A 19,289-nucleotide genomic window follows, 5' to 3' on the forward strand; every position below is an offset into this window, starting at 1 on the left:
CCCGCCCCTACACACTCCCACATCTGCATCAAGGGCTCTCTGGACCCCTCCCTGTGTGCAAGGCCACACCTGCACCATGTTTCCCATGCCCCAAACTTTGAGCCACCTACCCTATACCCTGATACCATGACCCCCACGCTACACGTACCACTCACATCCTACCTACACACCAGCCCCTATGTATTCACACAGCCTCTTTATCCACCTCCTACAGCTACCTCTGTGTCCCCCATGCCACACCCTGCTCCTGCACTCCAAGGCCTGCTGAGCTACACCCCATACCCTCAGCTCCCACACTGCACCTCCACAATCCTGTGACTTCCAAACCCTTATAAGACATAAATATACAAAGAAGCCCAACAAACTCCAAATAGAATAAATCCAAATAGGCCTTCCCCAAGATACACACTAATAAGTCTGTCAATGTTGAAGAGAAGCAGAAAATCTTGAAAGCGGCAAGAGAAAAACAATCTACTACAAACAAAGGAAACCACACAAGACTGAATTCAGACTACTCAACCAGCACTATGGAGGTGAGAAGGCAGTGGTATGGTATCTTTAAGATCCTGAAAGAGAAAGACTTCCAGCCAAGAATTCTGTATCCAGCCAAACTGCCCTTCAAAACTGAGGGAGAGATTAAAATGTTCAGAGACAAACAAATCGAGAAAGCATTTGTCAACAAGAGACCAGCCCTACAAGAAATACTAGAGGGAGGTCTGGAGGAGGGCACAGAACTGAGGAGCACCAGCAAGGGCAACTTAAAGGATAAAAGAGAAGGAAAAGAATATATAGATCTGACAAACAAAATCCAAAGGATAAGATGGTGGATTCACAAAATACCTTTTCAGTAATATCTTTGAATGTCACTGGACTAAATTTACCAATTAAAAGATACAGAATGGCAGAATGGATTAAGAAATATAACCCAGCTACAGGATTTTTACAAAAGACTCATTTTAGACACAAGGATACAAATAGATTGAAAGTGAAAGGATGGAAAAAAGATGTTCCTTGCAAGTTGTAACCAAAAGAAAGTGGGAGTAGCTATACTAATATCAGACCAAATAGACTTTAAATGTAATGACATCATAAGACAAAGAAGGATACTATACACTAATTAAAGGGCAATTCACCAAGAAGAAACAACAATCACGAATATTTATGCTCCCAATGAAGGAGCTCCAAAGTACATAAGACACATTGGCAAAACTGAAGGAAGCGATAGATGTTTCAACAATAATAGAAGACTTCACATCACTCTCCTCTATAGACAGAGCAACCAGAAAGAGGATCAACAAGGAAATAGGTTAAACAACTTGATAAATGAATTAGGCCTAACAGACATATACAGGTCATTGCACCCCAAAACACCAGAATATACATTCTTCTCTAGGGCTCATGGAACTTTCTCCAGGATAGATCATATGCTGGGGCACAAAACAGGTCTTTATAAATTTAAAAATATTGAAATTATTCAAAGCACTTTCTCTGATCACAATGGGATGAAGCTGGATCTCAATAACCACCAAAGAATGAGAACTTTCACAAATACATGGAGATTAAATAACACACTCTTAAACAACGAGTGGGTCAAAGAAAAAATTGCTAGAGTAACCAGTAATTATCTGGAGACGAATGACAATGAGAATACAACATATCAGAACTTATGGGATGCTGCCAAAGGCTGTGCTGAGAGGTAAATTTATTTCCCCAAATGCCTCTATTAAAAAACAAGAGAGAGCAAAAATCAAGGATTTAAATTCTCACCTGGAGGAATTTGAGAATGAACAACAAACTAACCCCAAAGCAAATAGAAGAAAAGAAATAAAAAAGATTAAAACAGAGTTAATGAATGGAGAACAAAAGAACAGAAAGAATCAATAAAACCAAAAGTTGGTTCTTTGAGAAAAATCAATAAAATCGATGGGACACTAGCAACACTGACAAAGAAAATGAGAAAGGATGCGAATAAACAAAATCAGAAATGCAGGGGGGGGGGTTGTTACCACAGACCCTGAAGAAACGAAAAGTTATAAGCTCCAGGATACCCTCTCAACTCTGTTTGAAATCTCTCAACCACTGAAACTATATTCTGTCTAATTTCTCTCCTTCCCTTTGGTCAAGAAGGCTCGCTCAATCCCTTGATGCCAGCTCCCAGCTCATCTGGGGAGTTCTGTCCCACAGTGCCAGGGAGATTTACACCCCTGGGAGTCAGGTCGCACGTGGGGGGGGGGGGGGGCAGCCGGCAGTGAGTTCACCTGCCAAGTTGGCTCAGAGAGAGAGCCCACATTTGAGCAACAAAAAAGATTCTCTGGGGGTGACCCTTAGGCATAATTATAAGCAGGCTTAGCCTATCCTTTGCAGGAATAAGTTACATAGGGGCGAACCCCAATATCAAGGGCTCAGCCTATTGGTTTGATTATCTCCACTGCTTGTGAGAATATCAGGAACTTTCCAAATGGGGAAGTTGAATATTTCCTCCTTTTTCCCCAGTCCCCTTGGATACTTCTTTTTTGAGCATATAACTCTTAAAACAGAAAAATTATGCAAAAAAAAAAAAACCCAAAAGCATAAACCATTACTTGAGCAGTGTTCTAGTTCACTAGCTGCCATAATGCAAAACACCAGAAATGAACTGGCTTTCAATAAAAGGGGATTTATTTAGTTAAGGTATAGTTCTTCAGAGGAAAGGCAGCTGACTTTCAGCTGAGGTTCTTTCTTACATGGGAAGGCACAGAGCGATCTCTGCTGGCCTTCTCTCCAGGACTCTGGGTTCCAACAACTTTCCCCGGGGTGATTCCTTTCTGCATCTCCAAAGGCCTGGCCTGAGATGAGTACTGATATGAGGCATGCTGAGCTGCTTGGGCTGTGGTACGTTGAGCTCTCTCATTTAAGCACCAGCCAATTAAGTCAAACGTCATTCATTGCAGCAGGCACACCTCCTAGCCGACTGTAGATGTAATCAGCAACAGATGAGGTTCACGTACCCAATATTGGCTCATGTTCACAGCAATAGAACTAGGTACCTTCACCTGGCCAAGTTGACATCTGAATCTAATTACCACAAGCAGCTACTGCAATCTCTTCAAGTAAAGCTAGATCCCTTAGTCAAAGAAAAAAAAAACACACATAAGAGTTCTATTAACAATTTAACACTCACAAAATGCTCTTGAAAGTCCTATTTCTTGTATCTCATACCAAAGGGAGTAGGTTGACAGTAAGCCATCCCCCTTTCTCCAACACCAGGTCGCCTGCTCCAGACTACATAAGCCTCATCTAGGAAAAAACACTTAGGTCCATAACCATCAACCTCAAAACCAACCAGGTTACTTAGGGTTACTTAGGTGCAGTGCAAGGCAATTGAAAGATTCAGTGCTAACATTTATAAATTACACCACTACTGTTTCCCAAAGTATGATCCTGGGTACCAGTTCTGAAAAATACTCTGAGAAAAAGGGCTCCAGGTTGAATCAACTTTGAGAAACAGTCAATATTCACCTCCATACTGTGAGGCTGGCAGAGAAATTCAGAATGCCCATTAGCATACTGCATGCAGTCTTGCTTGACCTTCAGAAGAGATAATCTGGTGTTAAATGTAACAATGTCCTAGAAATCGCTCAGGATTTTCACTGGAGAAATTTCCATTATAAGGAAAAATGGACTCATGCAACACAAACACATAAGCAATAACTGAAAAATCAAAGTGCCTTTTAAAAATTCTGTTTTTATAACTCAGGGAGGTCCTTTAAATAAAGTAGGCCAACCTTAAAACAACATGCCAACTCATTATTTTCTGCCTCTTCTTTTGCCAACTGGCCTTTCCTTTATCTTTCAGTAAGTTAAATTCACACCTCTTTATAACTGGGCATCTTTATCCACTGGCACAATTTCAAAGTACTCAACCCTAAATATTGCAACTAGTGTTAAGTACTTGATGTCTCATTTGACATTCTTCCAAACATTTTATTGGACATCCCACCCAACAACACTGTGTGGGATTTTGGTATCATTAGCACCTTCATGCAGAGCGAGAAATTAAGGTGCCTGCTAAACCACCCACATAGTCAAGTCAGCTCTGGAATCTAGAACATGCTCTTACCAACATTTTTTGCATTTGCAGCTTAGCACACAAATGCACTTGATCACAAGTATCCCCACTAGATCAGTGGCTTCTTGAGAACACAGGTGACAGTATTAATTTAATGAAACCCAGGCCCACCACACCATACGGCCCACCTTAGTGCCTAGTGGCACTATTTAAATTTAAAAGTGCATTTGTGCATTTCCGTACTTGGTTTGCAGATTGAACTGAAGAAGTTCCCTGACTTTTCAAAAGAACTGAGTCTGTACTAAACTACCATGAAATGGTGGTGGGAGCCATGGTGCACACCAGCAGGCTTGCATTACAACTGCAGGGACATGGTGAATTAAAAGCCTGGAATCTGCCTGATTGGGAAAGACTAAAGTCAGGAAGAGCTTTACTGAACACTTTTTTTGTTTTTCATTTTTAATAAAATGGACACCCAACCACAATCCAGTAACTTTCTAACTCATCCTTACCTGCTAAGGGATAGTATAATCATGGCGGTCTCAATCCAAATTAGATTGCCTATAATTCCACATCTTACTCGGGTACCAAACCCGAAATCAAACACTGCAATTTCTGAAAGCCATTTGAGACCACAGCACTTCTTTATCGCCTAAGAAAGAAGCTAAGGCCTGGGACTGCCAATTCGAATACGAGGGGGGGTGGGTTTAAGTATATACTGAGAGGTTGCAAAGAAGATCCAAACTGTTAACTCTTCCACCACTGCAAAAACATAACTGCCCCGTCCCCTCCACCACCACCCTGCTGTCCTCTGGCACATACCTTTGTTTTCTTGTGATTTTTTTTAAGCTCCTTTTACCCTAACTTTGCACAAGATTCTTAATTGCACTGATCATGTTCCATAGGACTCCAGCAAAACACACAGGACAAATTGCCAGATTTTAAACTGGAAAAAACTCTCTTTAAGAACCATCTCAGGCAGGGCTTTGGATTATCTGAAAAAGTACATTCCCCCTTTCAGCTGGTGTGGGTGTCTCCTAGGGCCCTTGGCCATGGAGTCAACTTCTTAAACAGCAGCTTTCCCTTCCAAAGCACTTAAAAGAGCATTACCAAATAAGAACCAAATGAGGTTTCTTGATATCAAGTATAAGCTAATTTTACCGTAAGCTCTAGAGGTTTAAAGAAATGGGTGTAAGTCGGGGAACTATCTACACTCTAAAAAGACTCATTAAGGTTTATACACTTATTTTTAATGGCAAGTTCACAAAACTAATTCCCGGCAATGTGAAATGTTTCAGCCTGGAGTCCTATGGAACATGATCAGTGCAATTAAGAATCTTGTGCAAAGTTAGGGTAAAAGGAGCTTAAAAAAAATCACAAGAAAACAAAGGTATGTGCCAGAGGACAGCAGGCTAGAGCAAGAAAATGAGGGAGTCCATAAAACATTTCCAAACAAGTAACGTCTGAGAAAATAAATGCTTTTTGATCCAAAGCTGTTCAATTCTGAGTCCAGTTGCCTCCTGGTTACTTGGGACCACAAGCATGTGAGGGAGAGAAATGGACCTTGTGAGTGCTGATAAAGAGTTTAGACCAGTAGGGTACTGGGGAGCCAGGGAAGGGTTTTAAAATGGAAAAAGGGACAGAGAACAAGTTGAGTTCCTGATAAAGGCTCCAGGCCCTCCCAAGACTGGAGACAAATGGGATTGTGGCCATGCAACTGTAGCCAGGAAAAAGGGGGAAATTTGAGAGCGTCAAGCAAGTAGAGTCAATAGACTGGCTGGTGAGATGGGTTTATTGGGACCCTTCTATAGTAATTGCAGACTTTAATCAGCATCAGAATCACAGGGAGGAGGCTAGTTAAAAATGCAAATTCCAGGACCTTACACCCCACCCCCTAAAGATGGTGAGTCTGTAAATCTAGAGGGGCCGAGCAAGTCTTCCCACACGCCCCAACATCAGCCCCCCAAGGTTCCATTGTTAAAGTAATAGCAAGTGTGGGTTTGTTTTTTTAATCACAATGGGTGATAAGTGTAATGGGACAGGAAATAATAATTCTGGAGAAGTAGGGGTAAAAACTTTTTCCACTCTTGAACAAACAAAAAAGCTGGATGCAATCAAAACTGGATTATTTAAGTTTTGTAGCTATACACTTATAGCTATTTAAAACACACACAGAGACTATATGTTGCCACCAGAAAGCAGCTCAACAAACACATGGGAAGAGCGGAAGCTTGCTGGATGGGCTGATGGCTTGGTTCCCTGTTCTAGGAAATAATCTGGGAAGGAAGGTCACCTCCAGCCATAGGCTGGGGTGAGTGGGAAGCATGAGTCAAACCCTCGGCTCCTAACCAAACCCTGGAGGAAGGTGAAGGCCCATCCTTCCTCCCTCCCTCCCTGACTAACCCCTAGGGTTTATATGATATGTGCCTAATGGTGGCTCCAAAAAAGGGCCAGGGAAATTTTACTGATGAATTGTCATCCTGATTAATGCATGGCCTATTTAGACCTAAACTCAAAAATTGCTAAATGTGCCGGGGAGTGAGTTGAGGGAGGGGGCATGATCGCCCCCGATCCCCACTGAGAATCACTGTGGGTTTTAATCCCATTTACATCACTTAAAAGGTGCAAAACCTCCACGGGTTTTCAAATGGGAATAATAGAAGGATCATGGAAAATAACTGTGCAATGCATTTAAGGTAATGCCTAGCAGCAGAGGTAATTAATAAATGGCAGCTTTTATGTTTTCAAAGAGACGTTTTGAAGAGGAACCAGGGACATTTGTCTACAGTGCTGGCCCTGGGTGGAAACTTACTCCACCTAAAAAGAACAGACAATATACACAACTGGCAGTTGGTTCTCTCTCCAGCCTAACCTAGAGTTAGGGGAGGCTAACCTAGAGTTCAAGGTCTCCCAAGAGGTCAATGGACACAATTCATGGGGCCTGTGAATTTGGATGGGGAAAAAGTTACAATCTTATTTTCACTAACTGAAATTTAGCATTTTCTTCACTTACCATTGTAGGCCAAAAGCTACAGATCAGCAACTACACCTGACCACTGCCAACAATAAAATCAGATATTTTCATATCACGTTTCATTCAGCTCTACTTTCAAATTGCGCAAGTTAGTAAACCTGCTGCTATATCTTGTTATTTAATGTGTTAATAAAGAAGCATGTACTACCATCCTGCAAACTTGGGGGCTTTTTTGTTTTGAAAACTGTATTTTATTTTAAAAATTGGGTTACTTCATGCATTTAAAATTCCTCTTCTCAGAAGACATCTGTAAGGCTTACCTGATAAGAAGTCAAAGGCACAAAAAGAAACCTCTTTCCTAACCTTTTTTTGCTAAGCCCGTTAATTCCCAGGCAGCCTTCTGTTCTTATTAAACAAGACTCCTGTTACAAAATTAAGGTACCAATTTAAACGACAGGAGTCACTTTGTTTCCCTAAATAAACTACAGTATCAGTGGTCCAAAGGATGTACATAAAAGCATCAGCCATTTCTCCCCCTACTCAGGACCCATCCTCATAACTATAAAAGGTAAATGAATGCTGCCTCCTTCCCTAACGGATGTGAACACGCATCCTAACTTTTATCATGATAGAAATGTGGTCCATTCAACCAGCATTTATCAAACATCTACGATGTACCGGGTCTGTGTCCAGGATACAGACCCTGGAGGTCTGCCTTCAAAGATGCTCCCAGCCCAGGGATTGAGAAGGACATAGAATATCTGGACTGCTAGTCCTCTGGATGGGCTAACTGGCCAGCTAGAGTCTACAAGCCAACAGGGCAGGCAGAGGCTGGGTGCACTTCGCTAACCATTGGGTACCCAGCACTGTGCCTGGCATACAGACTTAGAACCAAACCATACATCTACCAGCCCAGAGATGTCTGTATAAACAATGAGATGTGTTTTCTGCGCTCGAGTCCTTGAAATCCAATAGTGCATTTGTAAGATGATCAAAGATTTTTTTTCCTTAGCAAAAATAAAAACTGAGTTACCTCATCAGTAAGAACACAAATAGGGACACCGTGTACAATCTACAACTGCCCTTGGTGGCCCAGTGGCTGCTGGGTACTAGCTGGCTTGCATTGGTAACTAAGTTATATGGAATCACGACATAGTAACATAACTAAATGTTCAAATTTAATTCCACTAAAATCACATCATAGAACTGAAGTGTTAGAAGGATTACTGACAAATCAGGGGGAAAAAAAGGAGCATGAATCCAGCTCCACAGGCATTTGACTCACGCTTGAGTCATATCCAATACTCACCTGCCAAGAGTAATGCCTTATGGCTCATTATAATCAATTAAATGTTTTTGGAGACCTCACACAAGGATTTCTCACCAAGTGCCCCTTACAGAAAACCAAAAAGAACTTAGAAAATCCCAGTCTAGCCAGATCACCTTATTTTAAAAACGTGGATACGGACCCCCAAGGGCAATTTGCATGTCTCACACCAAACCAAGTGACTTGGGGGAAGACAGTAAAAATCAGAGTTCTCTTACTCCCAGAACACTTTTGGAGGGGGCTCAAGATCTGACATAAATGCATACACACTCCCGGCTTAGTATTATTTTTTCTCTAATGTTCTTCACCTGGCCATCAACCTTTCTCATCTTTGATTACGAACAGCTGTTTGATTTTTCCTCCCTCTAAAGATCTTTCTTCTCTACTCTCCACAGGCACCTATAATCGCCAATTTTTTTTTTTTTTACTTTACTTTCTTTTAGTGCAACTAAATTATTTAGATGTCATTTCCACACCTTGCCAACTTAGAACCTGCCAGTTTCTCCTTCTTCCTTCCAAACTGTGTATCCATGGTTCTGTTACTCTCTCTGGCCAATGTCAGCCCGAAATGTTAAAATTCTCTAGCTCTTGCTACATACAGTTAAGTGAAGATATTCCACCACCACCCCCAGCACATCCTCCATTTTCACAATGGAAAGACAGAAGAATCCCAGGAGAAGCTTGTTGTGGGCCAGCATTTCAGGAAGCAATCCTTGAAATTCAGCTGAAGGAGGTTTAAGGCTCTGGGCAAGGAAACCCAGATTGAGGAAAGTGCCAGAATCTCTGGGCCCCATCCTGAGCTTTTGCCCTCCTTAAAGCCTAAAGGAAAGCCCAAGCTCAATACATAAAGGTGAGTGTTCAGGTGCTTACTGCCAGGGACACTTTCCAGACTCACCCCTCGCCACTGGGTGACCCTGAATTACTCATCCACCATTTCTTCCCCAAGCTTCACACTCTTCTCCTGTGAAGTGAGTGTGCTAGAACCTTCACTAACCACTCAGCACTAAAGCTGGCAAGGCAGTCAACAAAACCTCAGCTATCTTATACCTCACCAGCCACTGGATCCAAGCATCATTTTATTTCCAGATTCTCTCCAGCAGTTTCCTTTACTTACAACCTCATCTAAGAAAGGTAGGAACTTAAAAGAAAAAAAAAGTGTTCTTTTCTCCAAGTCACTTCCTGACCACCCAAACAGACTGACTTTGCTTTAACAACTATAGAGCTACTCCCTTATTATTAACATCCCTGAGGTGCATGTTCCTTCCCTTTCTTGTACCGACAGGGAAGCTCAGGGAGGTTCAGAGATAAGCTCAAGGTCATCTGCACAGTCAATCACCAGAAACAGGGCTTAAACCCAGGTCTTGCTCCAAATCCCAAAGTCTTTTTATTAAACCTTGTACCTTTGTAGATCCGCTAAAACCGGGGGGAGAAAATAGAAACGTGAATCCTCAGAAGTTTAAAAAAAAAAAAAAAGGTAGAGAGAAAAAGCGGGGAGAAAGTGAATGTTAAGAATGGTAACTGAAACAGTTGCTGCAACTAATTCGAGGAAAGCAGTGAAAAAGCAAGATATGAGCAAAACTCTCCAAGAGAAACGCATGAAAAGCGCAGATTCAAGTCTGCCGCAGTCACAGGTTTAAAAGCCACCAGCAAAAGAGACGGGCAGCCCTCCCCCTCCCCCATGGTCGAAGCACCCAGAGAAAAGCAGCCTGCAAAATACCCTCGCGCAAACCCTCTCCCCCAGTCAGAATCCCTGCACGCGGTCCCAACTTTCCCAGCCTTCTCTCGTCTGGACGGCTCTCAATCTTCTGAGCCTCCCTAATCCCGGGAACTGTAATTCCCAAGCCCACACCTCACCCCACCTCACACACACACACACACACACACCCCCAATAATAATAAGCATTTCCTTTTCCCGTCCCTCCTGTCCCTTTCCGGGGGAAGGTCTCCAGCGCGGTCTGCTAAGCATTCAGCAAGCACTGTCTGCCCGCGGTCCCTTCCCAGCCCCGGCGCCCCATAAGGGGAAACCCCCGCCCCCGGGAGAGAAATTTACCCGACTCCAAGAACTAGAATGGGTCAAACGGGTGGCCCCGCGAGGCACACGCCCCCCCACCCGGGGGGACCGCAGCGCGCCACCCTCTCGCTCCTCTGGGGCCCATGCGCCCCCGCCGGGGCCCGCTCCCCCGGGGAGAGGGGGTGGCCCGTAGGGTGGGTGGGGGCAGGGACGGGGCGCCGCGCAACGTGAATGAGGGGCCCGCCGGCAGAGGCACAGGGACCGCCAAGCCCCGCGTGGGGCCCGAAGGGGCGCCTCGGCCGGCGGGGACCCGGCGCGGTCCCTCCAGGCCCCGCGCAACGGCCGGAGACCAAGCAGGCAGCGCGGCGCCGGCGAGAGCGGGAGTGGGAGCAGGAGCCGGAGGGCGGCCTCCGCCCGGCCATCCTCCCGCCCGGTGCACGCGGCCCCGCAGCCCGAAGAGCCCCGCGCGGGCCCGCGCGGCCAGCCCGCATTGTTCGGCCCGCGGCGCGCGCCCCGCCCGGCCCGGCGGAGCCAGGCAGGTGGCGGCCTCCACCCTCACCTTTGGCGCCGACCATGAAGTCGAGGGTGCTGTGCCGTGCTGCTGCCATGGTGCGGCGAGGCCCTGTGCCATGCCTGGGGAGGCGGCCGCGGGAGACTGGGGGCCGCGCGGCGTGTCAGGCTGCGGCCGGCGGGGAGTGCGCTGCGCCCAGGGAGGCAAAGGCAGGAGGTGGGCGGGGCGGCCGGGCGATGCGGGGGCGGGGCCGGGCCCGCCTCCGGGAGGGAGGAAGCGGGGCAGCGCCTCCAGCCCCGAACTTGGAGCGCAGGGTGTGAGGCCTTGCTAATGGTGGAAACGTGGGCGCCGTGTTCCCCAGCGTGCGTCACCAATGGCCGCGCCCTGCGCGGACGCTCTGGCGGGCGCTCCCGCCATCCGTTAGATCACCTTCGGTTTAAACAGCGCGACACGACTTCCGGGGGGGCCCCACTCCACCCCTGCTCCCCCACTACTGCCCCCAAGCCAAGGCCCCTCTTATTTCCTGGCCGAGTCAAAGAAATAAAATGCCAGGATCCACCCCTGTAGTCAAAAAGTACTGCCTGCCTTTTCTTTAACTCTTAAAATGCTACGGTTAAACCTATTGGGATGATGATTACCATTATTCTTAGCAAAGGCCAGCTTGGCATTTGAGCACCTAATAGAAAGCTACTGGGCATTTAAATTCTCTACATTTCCATGGCATGGGAATGGAGGAAGAGCAAGAAGGTAATATTGCTGTTCAGGTTTAATTGGGAAATTTCAGATCCTGGAGTTGTCCCCCTGGCGGAATTCTTCCATCACTGATGCCAAAGAACCTCTCCGCGGCGGGCTTATCTTTCATATTGGGGTTATGGCTAGTGTTCAGCACGATGATGACAAAGCAGCCAACATAACAAGTGTCTAAGGTCTTAAACCCTCCTTTAATAAAGGACAAAAATCACGCGGCAAATGCCTCAATCATTTCGTCAATCTTTGGTGCCTCCCCCACCATTCGGAAGCTATAATGCCTGGACAAAGTTTAGATCAGCGAATTTATGCAATGCCACAAAAGCAGGAGGAAATTGAATATTAAGCTCATCTCTTTCTCTCCCCAGGCAGTCCCAGTGGCTGTTTTGATGAGTCCTTTCCCTTTCTAGAACCGGGCAATGCTTTCACAAGTGTTCTTCATTAGAACATTTTCTGTTAAGAACCGGATCCCCTTTTTCCACCTGCATTAAATTGTTTCCTCCCCATGGCCACCTGTTTATGCCCTTGCATGTTTTTCCTTTTTTCTCTAGATCCCAGGTTCTCAATTTCGTTAGCTATTTGGCTAGCTCATCCTGCAGTTTCAAAAGGTCAGCCTGCAGCAAATGCTTTCTTCCTCTGATATTTCTCTAATCCTTGATGGTACTCTGGAGTCAGGTCACTGGGAATGGAGTTGTCATCTTTCTGTCGCAGGTCAGGCCTCAAGGGCATCTTGGCTGCCTCTTAGCAGCATGGGCAGTCAACCAGGGAATAAGCCCAGGGCTTCATAATGCGAAGGGGCCCACGCTTGCTTTAATGCTCTGCTGTCCCTGTCTTGAAATTCTTGAATTTTAAACAAGGGACCCAAAGTTTTCATTTCATACTGGGCCTGCAAATTATGTAGCCAATCTTACTCAGCAGTTTGTGTCCTGCAGTACAGAAGGTGGCCACTGCTCAGCTAGGACTCTGGCTCTTGCTTGGGCTCCTTCCCCTCTGTAAGATGCAACATAAACAAAGATGAAAAACCTAGAGATGCTTTGCCATTAACTAACAAGATAGCCATGACAAAAAATGCTGCATGAGTTTAGCACATATCAGAGATACATCAGCCACGATCTGGGACCAACATTGTTAGCTAAGTTTTGGAGATATTGCAAGGATGTTCTCAATGCATGTCCTACCTGCTGCTGACCCAATCCTGAGAAGACTGTAAAGGTAGGACATGGGCAGGAATCCAAGCCTTGAGGCCTCTTTAAATACCTCCAAAGGGGTTAGGACTAGCTATTTGGGCTCTGGGAACATGTTCTCACTGCCTGAGTTTTATAATCTAGGCCCTTGGCTTTGACACCTGTTACAGGACTAATAATCATTTTGTTTCTTGTAATTACTTGTGTTGCAGTTGACTGATGTATCCTGTGCAGGCTTAAATGCTACCTCAGAGCCACTGTCATATCAGAGAATTCAGCATGCAACACAAGAAGCAGAAGAGAATTACCTTAGTCCAACCAGAAACAATGTTTTATAAACAATGTCCTGATCAACAAAATCTCAGCAATGGTGAAAATGTGGATATCGTGGATTAAGGCCTCCTGGCCTGGCTTCATCTGCCCTTGGACAAAAGGGAGGACTGAGAAAGAGAAAAGCAGCCACTCCCAGCTTGGAGCCAGCTAGGCTCTCACAACTGGACCTGGGTGTTCTCTTAAACGTAATCTTACTCAAATCTCCCGTCCTTCTAAATCAGCTTTATTAAGGCACTCAATCACAGAATTAGCCTGCTTCCTGACAGCATCCAATCCAGAGCAAAGCCCTGCTTCTTTAACCCATCCCTCAAATCACCTGACACAGGCCCCAATCCAATCCTAGGATATGTCTTTTCTGACACCCCCTCACTGGGAAGCCCCATCATTTTCTGTGGTGTGTCCTCCCTCACTGCAAGAAGTACACCTAACTTGTTCAACCCCAGGTGTGTTCCTGGCAGTGTGTGGCTGAAGGACAGTGACAATACACACAATAGGATAAAGTAAAAGCATAGAGTGAAAAAAATGAAGGTAATCCATTTAGCAAAATGCTACTCAGTGTTAGGTATTATTAGGATCCAAAACTCACTTTCAAATGGGCACTTGCTTATGGGCAGTCAGAACAAGTTGGACATCTGCAATAGAGTTTTTATAAATTTAGAGGAAGAGCCACTCTGTCCTGCACAGTTAGCAGGAGTAATTACCTCACTGGGAAGAAGGAAGTCGAAACCGGAAAAGAGTTTTGGGGTTCCTGCAAAAGTTAAACCCAGAATTACTATCTGACCCAGCAGTTCCACTTCTAGTTATATATTTAAAAGAACTGAAAGCAGGGACTCACATAGATATTTATACCCCAATATTTATAGCAGTATTATTCACAATAGCCAACAGGTAAAAGCCACCTGAGTGTCCACCAAGAGAGGAATGGATAAACAGAACGTGGTCTATCCATCCCATGGAATATGATTGAGCTGTAAAAAGGAACGGAGTCCTAATACATGCTGCAACATGGATGAACCTTGAGGACGTTATGCTGGGTGAAATACGCCAAATACGAAAGGACAAATGTATGATTCCACTTATATGAAATATCTAGAAAAAGCAAATTCATAGAGACAGAAAGTAGATTAGAGGTTCCTAAGAAGGGGGTGGGTAGAGGAAGGGGCAGTTATTGCTTAATGGGTTGGAAGTATCTGTTTGGGGTGATGAAAAAAGTTTTAGTGATGGCTGGTGGGGATGGTTGCACAACATTGTGAATGTAATTAATGCCACTGAATTGCACACTTAAATGGTTGAAATGGCAAAGTTGATGTTTTATATATGTGTTACCACATATGCACATGCAAACGAAATGTGTCCTTCTGCTGAAAGAAGAAGGGGGTGGCTGCAAGGGCAGTGGTGATGGTGACACAGGGGTGTTAATTGGCAGCACGCACAGGCTGGCAGCCTATGAGAACTGGGAGGCCAACAATTGGGCTGCTGTCCCAAATCCTCCTCGTGAAGAGAGGGAGATGCCTGATAGGGGTGGTAGCCCTTAGCAACTACACTGTCCATCAAAGTTAGCAGCTTTTGTTTTACTGCTTTGTTTTTCTGCTCTTTCTCCAGTTCACTCAGGGTCCTCGGAGACCTTCTACCTTCCTGCCCCATGTGTGTAGCTGTAGTGACATTACTTCTTCTTTTAAAAACCTGGCATTATTGATTAGGATTAGAATGGCCCACAGGTATCTGGGTCACTCTCCCATCATTTTTCGGATGACTGTGGGACTTGCCCAGGTAGGTAACACTGGAGGGGCTGGTACAGTGGCCACCACGAGAAATGGCCATATCTTAATCACTGGCACCTGTCAATGTGACCTTATTTGGAAAAAGGGTCTTTGCAGATGTAATTAAATTAAGGATGTCAAGATAAGATTATCCTGGATTATTCAGATGGGGCCGAAATCCAATGACAAGTGTCCTCACTAAGAGGCACCCAGGTTGAAGAGGGAAAGTCCACCTGAAGACAGAGGCAGAGATAAGAGTGAGGCAGTCACAAACCAAGGAACACCTGGAGCCACCAGAAGCTGGAAGAGGCAAGGAAGGATTCTCCCCTAAATGCTTCAGAGGGGATTCAGCCCTGCCGTCACCCTGATTTTTGACTTTGGCCTCTAGAACTGTGAGAGAATACATTTCTGTTGTTTTAAGCCACCCTGTTTTGTGGTAATTTGTTCCAGCAGCCCTTGGAAATGAATGCAAACACTATTTAAATTTTTTATTAAAAGAGCCTATAACCGCTAAACAAACTGAGGTATATACATACGATGGAATATTATGCAGCTTTAAGACAGGATAAACTTATGAAGCATGTAATAACATGGATGGACCTAGAGAACATTATGCTGAGTGAGTCTAGCCAAAAACTAAAGGACAAATACTGTATGGTCCCACTGATGTGAACGGACATTCGAGAATAAACTTGGAATATGTCATTGGTAACAGAGTCCAGCAGGAGGTAGAAACAGGGTAAGATAATGGGTAATTGGAGCTGAAGAGATACAGACTGTGCAACAGGACTAGATACAAAAACTCAAAAATGGACAGCACAATAATACCTAATTGTAAAGTAATCATGTTAAAACACTGAATGAAGCTGCATCTGAGCTATAGGTTTTGTTTGGTTGTTTGTTTGTTTGTTTTTTGTTTTTTTGTTTTTTTACTATTATTATTACTTTTATTTCTTTTCTCTATATTAACATTCTATATCTTTGTCTGGTGTGTCACTAGTTCTTCTAAACCGATGCATATGTACTAAGAAACGATGATCATGCATCTATGTGATGATGTTAAGAATTACTGATTGCATATGTAGAATGGTATGATTTCTAAATGTTGGGTTAATTTCTCTTTTTTTTTCCGTTAATTAATAAAAAATTAAAAAAAAAGAGCCTATAACCTGTGGGAGATGACTCCCAGGGATGAGTCTGGCCCTGGCACTGTGGGATCAACAATGCCCTCCTTAGCAAAAGAGGGAAAAGAAGTGTAACAAATAAGGTATCAGTGGCTGAGAGAGTTCAAATAGAGTCCAGAGGCTACTCTGGAGGTCACTCTTATGCAAGCTTCAGTTCAACATTGCTACCTATCATAGCCTGCCAACCCCCAACCAAAACCATTCCTGCCAATCCTAAAGAGCATCTAGGGCCTTATATAAGATTCTACAAAGGTTCCACACACTAGGGTGACTTTCTGGAAACCTACAACCTCCAGATGGGTCCCTGGGCCAGAGAAATCCTGAAATGCAGAGGGGCCAGCCTCTCCAGAACATCAACTAGTCCCATCTCCCATCCCATATTATCAACTGTCCCTTCCAACATGAAAAACTTAGAATGGGTATACCCCAAATACCAAAAACTGTGGAATTGTAACCCATACCAAACTCTGAAATCTGTTCTATGACTTATTGTCGCGATATACTTTGAAATTTATTGCTTTTATGTATATACGTTATTTAAAGAGAAGGAGGAGTATAACAGAGAAGTTAGGATTTGACAAATGAGTATGACTGTTGAATACTGATATTTCTGTTGGTTTCTGGTGTCTTGGAGCAGCTATAAGAAAAAAATGAAAAATCGTGGAACTCTAACCCATACCAAACTTTAAAATCTGTTCTATAACTACCTGTTAAAATGTACTTGGAAATTTATTGCTTTTTTGGTATATATGTTATATCTCACAATAAAAAAAAAAGTTATTTGAGCATAGCCCAAATACCCCTAAAGAGTGGGAGGAAGATCAAAGTTGATGGTGGAGTTATACAGAGAAGGTTGGGTTTAACAAATGAGTTTGAGTGCTGAATCATTATATTGATAACTCTTTTAGCCTCCAGTATCTTAGAGCAGCTAGAAGTAAAAACCTGAAATTGTGGAATAATAGCCCATACCAAACTCTGAAATCTGTTCTGCAACTAACTGTTGCTTTGAAGTTTATTGCTTTTTTGTATATATGTTATTTTTCAAAAAAAAGAAAGAAGTCGATTATGATGATAAAAAAAGACTTATTTCTTCTAGCTGTCAGTGTTCTGGAGCAGCTAGAAGGAAAAATCTGAGAGGATGGTATGGTGGCCCACAACAAACTCTGGGATCTGTCCTGGAACTACTTGTTGAAGAGTGCTTTGAAAACTATTGTTTTTTTCTTGCTTTGCTTTGTATATGTGTTATATTATACAATAAAAGTTAAAAAAAAAAAAAAAGCAACTTGTAATCAAGCCAAACGTATAAGGCAAAATTGTATAGAAAGTTTTTAATAAGTGAACTTTACCACCGTATGCAAATTTCAAGTCAATGCCTGATGGGAGGGAGCTGTAGTGAGGTGTTTGCAAATTAAGGCTGATGGGAAACCAGCCCACTGTTGTGGTTTTCCCAGAGACGAGGTGGATTCCGCAGTCCTTAAAGCGAAACAGTCCAGTAACCCCAGAGGTAGAGCTGCCAGGCGCTTTACAAGTAAGTAAAGTGGCTGAAAGAAAGGATTTTCTCTCTCTTGGCCCCAAGACCACCCCTATCTTCAGGTCTTCACTAATATTAACTACAAAATTTCTTAGGTCAAAAAATTCCAAATATTTTAGGGCCAGAGAAGAAAAGCATCTCACAGTCTCTGGGGCGCACACCCTGGACAGCTTATAGAGTCTAGGCTAAACATCTTTCTTGGGCCACGAGGACCGTAGGGTCAGCTCCCCTGATATTTATCGGCTTTTAAAGCTTCTTTCCTCGGCTTCCCTCAGCATGTTTGACAAACACACATTTGCTTTGAGCCGGACACTTTTCTTGGCACTTGACCAATGCTGACTTTGCAATAACCTGAGAAGGTAGATGCAATAATCCCCATTTTGCAAGTGGGTTAACTGATGCACAAAGAGGTTAGGTAGCTAGAAAGTGGATCCAACCCAGGTAGGTTGCTCCAGAGTCTGTGCTCTTCACCCCCTTACCGTGCTCCTCTGATTGACCTGCCTTGGTTGTCCCAAAGTGTCCCCATTTTTCTTATGACTTCCCAACCCCCAGGTATGGGAGGCAGCCTGCCCCTCACCAGCAGGCACCCCTCCCCCTTTAGAGAGTGTAAGATTGGAGACACTGCCCTGCCTCCCTTCTTTCTGGAGCTGCAATCTAACTCCACCAAACAATTTCTGGGGATGAAATTCCTACCCCACCTCTTACTAGCTGTGTGACTATGGACAGGTTCCCCAACCTCTCTGTGCCTCCTTTCCCTTCTCATAGAGTTGTTGTGAGGATTAAGGAAATAAATAGAAAAAGCACTGAGGGCAGGTATTCAATACAATGATGAAGGTGTTGTTGTCATTAAGCTGCACCCCACACTAGGCATTAGGCTCCTTCAGGACAGCCACCTTGGCTTTACACATTTGCACTCCCAGAGTTTAGGCATGCTGCTTGGCACATAGCAGGCCCTCAAGGCCTGTATCTTTTGCAACGAACTGAGGAAAAGACCATTACGCTCAACATCCCCAAAGGACTGCAGGAAGAGACCAAGTTGTCTGGGAAAGGGAGGTAAGGGCCACAGCCAACCACATTCCCCACAGAACTCAGAGTAGGGTTCATTGTGACTTCCTCCTCTCCGTTCCCCTCACTCGACCCATATTCCTGATCCCCACAACTGCTGGGCAGTCCTGAGCCGATTCACAAACCCCTGAAGAGTTCATTGGTAGAGCCTTCTGGATGAATATTTAAGAAACATAAGCAACAAAATAGGTTTTCCTCCAGGTTTTTCAAGCCAGCACTCTGAGTGTCCTAATCCTCCTTTGTGTCCCCATGTGCAGCCACATTCCTCATCCCTGAAGACCTGCAGATCCCTGAGATATGTCTGCACACCCCAGAGGGTCCCTCCATTTGAGAAAGCCAGACACCGAGTGAGGCTCTGTGGCCTGGAGCACCTCAGCGCCTGCCAGCATTCGGCCCTGAGGAAAAGATACAACCTGGGCAAAAAATGAAGCCAGCCTCTTCTTAAGAGAAACCCCACTTGAGACCCTCTACAAAGCGCTCATTTCTCCACGTGAAATGATGTCCAATGCACCCTGCATCCCCTTTCCTCTCCCCTCAAGCAAAGAATTAGGTATTTGGGGGAGGGAGAACATAATTGTTACAACTCATTACTAAGTGCTTTTGCCCAAATAATA

General features: G+C 44.4%; 1 protein-coding gene and 1 pseudogene across 1 annotated transcript in view; both read right to left on the reverse strand.

Moving 5' to 3' along the window:
- SMS (spermine synthase) overlaps positions 1-11,066 on the reverse strand; it is a 58,178-nt gene extending 47,112 nt beyond the window's left edge. Inside the window, exon 1 of the mRNA XM_077146065.1 lies at positions 10,920-11,066. Coding sequence (XP_077002180.1) covers positions 10,920-10,968 — 49 coding nt within the window. The 5' untranslated portion in view covers positions 10,969-11,066. The remainder of the gene's footprint in view (positions 1-10,919) is intronic.
- A 571-nt stretch (positions 11,067-11,637) lies between these two features.
- LOC143672130 (cytohesin-1 pseudogene) lies at positions 11,638-12,347 on the reverse strand (annotated as a pseudogene).
- Positions 12,348-19,289: the final 6,942 nt, after the last annotated feature.

The sequence above is a fragment of the Tamandua tetradactyla genome, chromosome X, assembly GCF_023851605.1.
Source record: "Tamandua tetradactyla isolate mTamTet1 chromosome X, mTamTet1.pri, whole genome shotgun sequence".
NCBI lineage: Eukaryota > Metazoa > Chordata > Mammalia > Pilosa > Myrmecophagidae > Tamandua > Tamandua tetradactyla.